Raw genomic sequence first — 8472 nt, 5'->3', positions numbered from 1 at the left:
TCTGACCTCTTAAAATAGCTCTTAAGACGTTTACAAACTGGACTAGACATATGCCATCCAAATCAGGATTCATAATTATAAATCAGTTGTGGGCTGCAACCCAAAATTTCACAAATGTATGATATTCACTTAAATAAATAAATAACGCTTGTAATAACTTAGATCAACTGTCCCAATTAGAATTCAGCTTGTGCTAACTATCCAACCATCAGAAATTATGGCTTTTATAAACGTAAAAAGTGGCTTAATTTGAAATAAAATATGCACCACAAAGCGTAAATCATAAGCGCTGAATTTTTTTTTAAAAATTGGGAATAAACCTTTAAATTTTCACAATTTTCAATCCTTAGCCAGCGTTGTCTTCTGTGCCCAGATTCACAGTACTGTTGCGATTACACAGAACAAAGTGGAACATTTTCATGTCAAGTCCACAGAGAATCTAGCAAGGAAACAATTCAATACCATTATAGCACGTATAAACTTTTTATCCAATGAACTTAAAAGATTATAATCAAGAACTTTGTGCTTGTAAGACAATAATGCAAGTATATTTTCCCTACATTTTTATAGTGACAATTCCCTTTTTGTGATATTTTCCTGAATTGCCATGGAGAGATAAAAGGGTTCCATTTATGTGGCAATTCTGAAAATGCAAGAGGTCCATTTAGACAAAAAGAGTTGATCTTTACTTGGCACAGCTAAGGAAGACATTTTATAAATCCTCTTTGAATCACATTGTTTAGATACATAACAAAATATTATTTCAAAGCTACTTTACCTGTTGAAGTAAAAATTCCAAACAGGATACTTTTGAAACTGTAAAAAATCTAATCTGTATTAAAATATATATTTAAATGTATGAAAATATGTACCATTTTAGTTTGAACAGTTTTGTCCAGAAGTAGAGGAATGGACGCAATGAAAGCGTTGCGTGCAAAAGGCATTATCTGAACATCGATGATGACAATATTTTAAAAGGAAAACTGGACAGAAAACTTTACAAGAGAGATATAACTGAAAATAAAACCAGGTGGATATGTAGTATACAAATATCTTCAAGAGAATGGAGAAGACTCTTAAGTTTAGGACCCAACAATAATCTCCATGATGTGATCGAGCTCATTTAAGTCTGTTTTGCAGTTTTGGGTAGAATTTATGGGTGATGATGTGTGTGATGGTAAACCATTTAGTAATTCAAATATGACTGGTGTCGTTTTTGGACTAGTCATCAACCCAGACATCACTGAGTCAAGCTCATGCCAAGAAGTGTCAATATCAGCAAACAGATCATCTATTGTCATATCTGTGAGAGAACTGGAGTAATTTGCAATCTCAAAACTCCCGAATACTTGATCCAAGGGCTTTGGACACTCCTTCAGATCCACTTGCTGCTCCTCAGATTCCAACATATTCAGATCATTTTCAAAATGTGCTTGGACCAGATCTTTTACAGTACTGGTGTCTTTAACAGAAGTAGCAGCTGAAGAACAAGTAATATTCTCACAAGATGAGCAGTTTACCTTGCTTTTAGTAAGAGTGCTGGTATTACTGGTGGAGGCAGTGGAACTTTCTACATGTAACTCTTTTGTTGGAGTACATAAGAAATCTGTGGCAATTAGACTATCTGAGGAAGTATGACCTATGTACAGATCGCTTCCTGTGAAAGCCGTTGGTCCCTGCCAGCTGCAGTCTTGTATCATTTCCTCCTGGATCTGTCGCACAGTGTTGGCTATAAGCACTGAGCGACAAAGGTTTGGTTCCACCAGCATCTTGCAGAGCTGAAGTTTGAACAATGAGATGTTTAGAAGTGACTGACGTTGCAAGTTATATGGCAAACTAAGATTGCTACCAATAGGATCAAGGCAGGCATCCACAACTTGTTCTTCAGGAAATTTACGCTTTGTACCTTTTGCCAACATGTTGACCTACAAAACAAAGTAATCACAATTAAAGACTCATTCTGCAAAATTAATATGTAAAATATTTTGGAACCAACTACAACTTATAGAAAATCTAACTACACTACCGTGTATTTTGTTCAATACAATAGTCTAGATTTTGCTGTTGTATTCATTCTCAGCTATATTGCATTTTTTATCATTAATGCCAAATCATCTCAAAGGCTTTAAATATAAATCAATATTTGTGCTCCATTTAAATACTTTTAATGTAGAATTTGTTTGGAGCATAAATACCCTTACTCCACCAATTAATTTTAACCCATCTATTTAATTACGACTTCCAGACTACTTAAAATGAAATATTAATACATTGATACAGTAAAAAGAGAATTGTTAAGTAAGGTAGAACCCCTGAAGAGTCAACTTGTAGAGGATGATCAAAAAGAGCAGCTGTTTAATAAGTACTTTGTATCAGTTTTTACAAAGAGAAGAAATGAATCCTGAATTGATTGAGAGTGAGCAATATGATGGATAAGAGGAATTTTTTTTTAGATAAATTAGTTAAACTGATCCTGAAAAAGATGAGGGAGGAAATTTTAGAGGCACTAGAAATTGTATTTTAGGGCTCTATTGAATGTGGGTGTGTGATGGAGGATAGCCAATTTATGCATTTTTTAAAAAAGCGAGACAGAGCCAATGATAATTACAGGCCAGTTAGCTTAACATGTGCGGCAGGAGTCTCCAATTAAACATGGAATTACAACATAACTAAAGAAAAATAGTTAGAAGTAGCTAAAACGGATTTAAAGCTCTTTGAGGATCTGACATGGCAGACGAGGGAAATGTAATGGATGTCGTGTACATGGAGTTTAGGAAAGTCTTTGACAAGGTACCACATGGGAGATAACCAGAAGATTAAGGAGTATGGAATTACCGGGGGGGGGGGGGGACAGAGGGAAATAGAATAGCAAACTGCATTAAAAATTGGTTAGACAGGAGAAAACAGAATGTAGAAATTAAGGGCAGTTTTTCCAAAGTGGTTGGAAGTGGGTAATGATGTCCCTGATGGTTCAGTTCCAAGGTCATAGTTAATTCTTTAGAATGTCAAAGGAAACTACAAAGGGATATAGATAAGTTGAAGAATAAGCTAATAAGTGACAGATGCAATTTAATGTCTGTAAGTGTAAGGTTTTGCATTTTGGGAAAAAAATAGCAGTATTAATACTCTGAATGGAATTAGGCTCAGGGTAGTGGAAGAGCAGCGGGACTTGGTGGTACAGGTTCGCAGAACATTAAAAGGCAGCACCTCAGGTTGATAAAGCTGTAAAAGAATCTCTGAGGTACAGAATATAAAAGCTAAACTGTAATGATTGAGCCTATATAAAACCTAATTAAGAACTCAGTACTGTATAGTGGGGCTGAACAATATAGGAAACAGAGGGTACAACACAGTTTCACTCGGATACTGCCTGTTATGAGGAAATACAAAGAGACTTGAAAAGTTGTGTCTGTTTTCATTAGAACACAGATTACAAGGCAATATAATAATACAAATCTTTAAAATTATGAAAGGATGGAACAGGAAGAATAGAAACAGACCATTTCCAGTGGTTGACAGTTTGCAACAAAGAGCTAGATACAAGATTTAGGAGAGAGGGGAGCAGAACCTTTTCCACACAAGTGTCAGCCATGGCTCAGTTGGTAGAACTCTCACCTGAATCAAGAGGTTATGGGTTCAAGTCCCACTCCAGAGACTCCAGCACAAAAAAAAAATCTATGCCCAGTGCAGTACTGAGGGAGTGCTGCACTGTTGGAGGTGCTGTGATCCACATGGGACATTAAACCAGGGCCCCATTTGCTCGATCAGGTGGATGTAAAAGATCCCATGACATTCTTTCGAAAAAGAGCAGGGGAGTTAGCCATGGTGTCTATCCCTCAATGAACCAAACTCCCCACCCACCCTTTTCTTCAACGACTGTCTGTCCCACCTGTGACAGAGATTGTAATTCCCATATTGGACTTTACAGTCACCTGAGAACTCACTTTTAGAGTAGAAGCAAGTCTTCCTCGATTTCGAGGGACTGCCTATGATGATTATCCCTCAATCAACATCACTAAAACAGAATATCTGGGTCATTATCACTTTGCTATTTGTGGGAGCTTGCTTAGTGCAAATTGGCTGCCGTGTTTCCTACATTACAACAGTGACTACACATCATTGCCTGTAAATGCAAATCTTTCTTTTTACAAGAGTTGTGAGGCTGTTGAATTCACTTCCAGGGTTAGTGGTTGAGGCAGAAACTATGTTAACATTCAAGATTAGATTGGATAGGTGGAAGAAAGAAAAGCGGTTAAAGAGGGATATGGGAACAAGGAAAATGTGATTACAACTATCTGCTTGTATGGAGGGTAAATGCCAATAGAAATGTTGTAATTTCTATGTATAGACACAAACTGTTGTAAGGATATATTGAGAAGAGTCATCTAGCCAGGTTGCCTTTGGTTCACTGCATGTAACAATTTTTTTTTTTAAATAAAAATAAGTTGAAGTAATTCAAGAGCAGCATTCCCAATGGTAAAGCAGGATAGCATACATTGGAAATGCACGAACCCAGCTTCCTCACAAATTAAAACAAATCTTGGTCAAGTACCAAGGAAAAACAAAGATTTCTTCCCCCTTAACCAAGGAAAATCAGTGGGTTGTGACTCATCTTGGCTACCAACTGCACAAATCCTAAAAGCGTTAACCGAAATATGGGAACATCTTATCCAATTACTCTCAGAATTACACATGCAGTACATTGTGCAGAAAGTTAACGGTTTTGGGACTGGTCCACAGGCGAAAAACAATACGACCCAGGCCCCTCCCCCAAGTGCAGCTCTTGATTCTAAAAAGTCATCTAACGTGGCAGAATACTGTGGGAGGGAACAGCCATGTTCAATCGCTTTGGTGAACCGCAATCAGGTAGGAGTCCCTGGGGGGGCGCGGAGGGAGAAGAAAGAGAATACAATAATCCAGAAGCAGTGCTGGGTGAGAGAGGAATCAGAGTTCCAAGATTGACTGATGGAGTGGAAAAGAGAAAAGTATTAGCATGAATTAGAGTGATCAGAGGAAGGGTGGATCTCACCACTGGGTGTGTGTAGGATGGCATTGGGAGGAGGTGGAATATCTTTTGAATATATAATGATCTGGTTGTTCATTGAAATCCAAAATGGGAAATTTGAACATTTTCCAGGTGCATTACCCTCCACATCCTTAGATGTTAATCAACACTTACTATGGGGTGAGGGTGGAGACAAGGGGGAATAGCATTAAGTATGCACAATTCCAAATTTGCTGCCTTCAGCTTGAGTGGAATGGTCCAGACATCAGGTTTGAATCTTCTATTTGCACTTTTATAATAAATCTCACTAATAATTTCCAGTGGGGTTCCACAGAGCTCAGTACTAGGTCCCTTGCTTTTTGTGATATACATCAATGATCTAGACTTGAATAGGGGGTATGATTAAGAAGTTTGCAGACGATACTAAAATTAGCTGTGTGGTTGATAATGAAGAAGAAAGCTGCAGGAAGATATCAATCAACTGGTCAGGTGGGCAGAACAGTGGCAAATGGAATTTAATCCAGATTAGTGTGAGGTAATGCATTTTGGGAGGGCTAACAAAGAAAGGGAATACACATTAAATGGTAGGATACAGAGACGTGTAGAGGAACAAAGGGATCTTGGGCTACATGTCTACAGATCCCTGAAAGTAGGCCAGGTAGATAAGGCGGTTAAGAAGCCATACAGAATGCTTGCCTTTATTAGCCGAGGCATAGAATACAAGAGCAGGGGGAGTTATGCTTGAACTGTATAAAACACTGGTTGGGCCACAGCTGGAGTACTGCGTGCAGTTCTGGTCACCGCATTACTGGGAGGACATGATTGCACTGGAGAGGATACAGAGGAAATTTAAAAGGATGTTGCCAGGAGTGGAGAATCTAAGCTTCGAGGACAGATTAGATAGGCTGGATTTGTTTTCATTGGAACAGAGGAGGCTATGGGGAGATCTCATTGAGGTGTATAAAATTATGAGGGGCCTAGATATAGTGGATAGGAAGGGCATATTTCCCTTAGCAGAAGCAACAACAACCAGGGGGCATAAATTTAAAGTAATTGGTAGAAGGTTTAGAGGGGATTTGAGGGGAAATTTCTTCACACAGAGGGCTTTGGGTGTCTGGAACTCACTGCCTGAAAGGGTGGTAGAGGCAGAAACCCTCACCACATTTAAAAAGTATCTGGATGCGCACCTGAAGTGCCATAACCTGCAGGATTACAGACCTAGAGCTGGAAAGTGGGATTAGGCTGGATAGCCTCTTGTTGGCCAGCACGGGCCGAAACGGCCTCCTTCCGTGCTGTAAACTTCTGAGTCTATGATAATTATTTGCTGTGACTGAAATAAAGAAATGGTAAATAGAGTAGTTTTTACAAAAAAAACAAATACCCATTGCTTTCAGATATAAATTGCAATATCTATATTCAATTTTGAAATGCACAAAATAAAAAGGTTTTTAAAAAAAATCCATGCCTCATGACCTCCCTAGAAAATTAATAATGGCCTTTCACCATTCTAACCCCATTCAGGCTCTCCAAATTTGTATTTGTTCTTTTAATACAAGTGATGGGTAAATTATAAAACAGTGTGATTATCTGTTTTTGTGTCATCAGCTTTTCTGGGGCTGTAGCTAATTTGCATGTATACAGAATTAAGATAAAATTAGATTATTCTTACAATCCTCTAGAACAAACTGTACATAATGCACTGATTTATTTTGTGAAAAAATTACAAATGCTGAAAATCTGAAAAAACAAGTGCTGGAAATACACAGCAAATCAGCACCTGTAAAGAGAAAACAACTTGCATTTAACATAGTAAAACTAAGGCACTTCACAGGAGCATAATTAACATATTGACAGACCCAAAGATAGAGACATTAGGACAAGTGACCAAAACCTTGGTCAAAGAGGTAGTTTTTATAAAAGGACTGCCTTAAAGGAGGATAAGTGAGAGAATTTCAGGCCCAGATGGCTGAAGACTTGGTCACCAATGGTGGGGAGTAGCTAGCTTTATTCAGTCTGTAAAACAAATAGATCTGGGAAACTTTATGTGCGCTTCCATGGTACCAAAGAAACAGTCCATGAAGCCTGGGGCTGCCCTCCAGCACCGGCTGCTGCCGCTTTAAGAGTCTGAAGTCGATTCCCGCCCCTTGACACTTGTGACGTCACCAATGGTTCCTGAAGAAACTACGTGACTCTGGGCCTACGCGAGCAGGCTTCGGCAGCACCGACCAGCGTTCCAATTTACCGGCAGAAAATGCTGGATCAAAAGACTTTCCTAAACAAGCGGCAGTGCGAACCTCTGCGAATTAAGGAAGCCGTGCACTCTTTGACGGGACTGCTGCACAAAGTTGAATCTTAGCCAAACGTTAACGGCCGCCATTTTAGGTTCGCTAACTCGTTCCTAGCCGAATCTAACTACGGCTAAAATGTTACAAAAATAACATTCCTGCAGCTTCACTCATTCACTAACCTGCATCAAACAATACATTAAACGGCAGGCACAAAGAACAGACGGTGGCACACGGGGAGGGTGAGATTCCAGATCTGCAAATTACGGGAACGGACCACAATCGCAGCCGCCGCGGCAGGAAGCGCTGCCCTCTGATTGACAGCCTGTAAATCCGGTTGCTATGGTTTTACCGGTAGTTTGATTGGCAGGTGCGATATGCGCCAGCCCCTCCCATTCTGTCTCTGTTCACCCTCCACCCCTTCCCTTATACAAGTGACTTTAGATTGGAATGTGGGTCGGTCTGAAAGACGGTAGTTGCACCATGCCTATTTTGTTTGAACCAGTGAGGTGGCTGGTGCTCCAAAAGCCAGGAAAACAACCAATCCCACAACAAATGCCCACTCAGGAGCACCACTAAAACAACTGGTTCTAATAAACTAAAAACGTGTGCTTCAAGTTAGAATATAATAGTATTCCTATCATCAATAAATCGACATGTATCGTGCGGTGCCCACCAGTACAAAAGGCATGAAGCAAACCCATGGACATTGCCTGATCCCGTTTCAGATTCACCCTGAGTACTTGCAGTTGCCCCATGTGTGACATTTAATGACCAGAATTTGCTTAATGGTGCTTGCGATTTTTAATGCGTAAATCGTCCAGCAACTTCTGTTCATTTCGAATTGCCACAAGTGGTTGGACGATTTGTGCCGCTCTGCCGATAGGCTAGCAAAAATAGCAGCTTAACCTCAACCTCCCCGAAAGTTTCATGACATTATTGCATTTACGCAAGTTCCTGCAATGCCAATCAACCTCTCCGGCCCAGAAAGGGAACAATGAAAACATAGAAACATAGAAAATAGGTGCAGGAGTAGGCCATTCGGCCCTTCTAGCCTGCACCGCCATTCAATGAGTTCATGGCTGAACATGCAACTTCAGTACCCCATTCCTGCTTTCTCGCCATACCCCTTGATCTCCCTCGTAGTAAGGACTTCATCTAACTCCTTTTTGAATATATTTA

General features: G+C 39.7%; 1 protein-coding gene across 1 annotated transcript; it reads right to left on the bottom strand.

The window, feature by feature from the left end:
- Positions 1–452: 452 nt before the first annotated feature.
- On the bottom strand, positions 453–7629 carry cdca4 (cell division cycle associated 4). Its single transcript, XM_070877507.1, has 2 exons — positions 7473–7629; positions 453–1925 (listed from the first exon to the last, which is right to left on the bottom strand). Exons 1-2 carry the CDS (start codon positions 7488–7490, stop codon positions 1083–1085), a joined length of 861 nt encoding a protein of 286 aa, XP_070733608.1. The 5' UTR covers positions 7491–7629; the 3' UTR covers positions 453–1082.
- Between the last annotated feature and the right edge of the window lie 843 nt (positions 7630–8472).

Source organism: Pristiophorus japonicus, chromosome 4 (assembly GCF_044704955.1).
Source record: "Pristiophorus japonicus isolate sPriJap1 chromosome 4, sPriJap1.hap1, whole genome shotgun sequence".
Classification (NCBI taxonomy): Eukaryota; Metazoa; Chordata; class Chondrichthyes; family Pristiophoridae; genus Pristiophorus; species Pristiophorus japonicus.
This window is presented reverse-complemented; position numbering and strand designations above follow the sequence as displayed.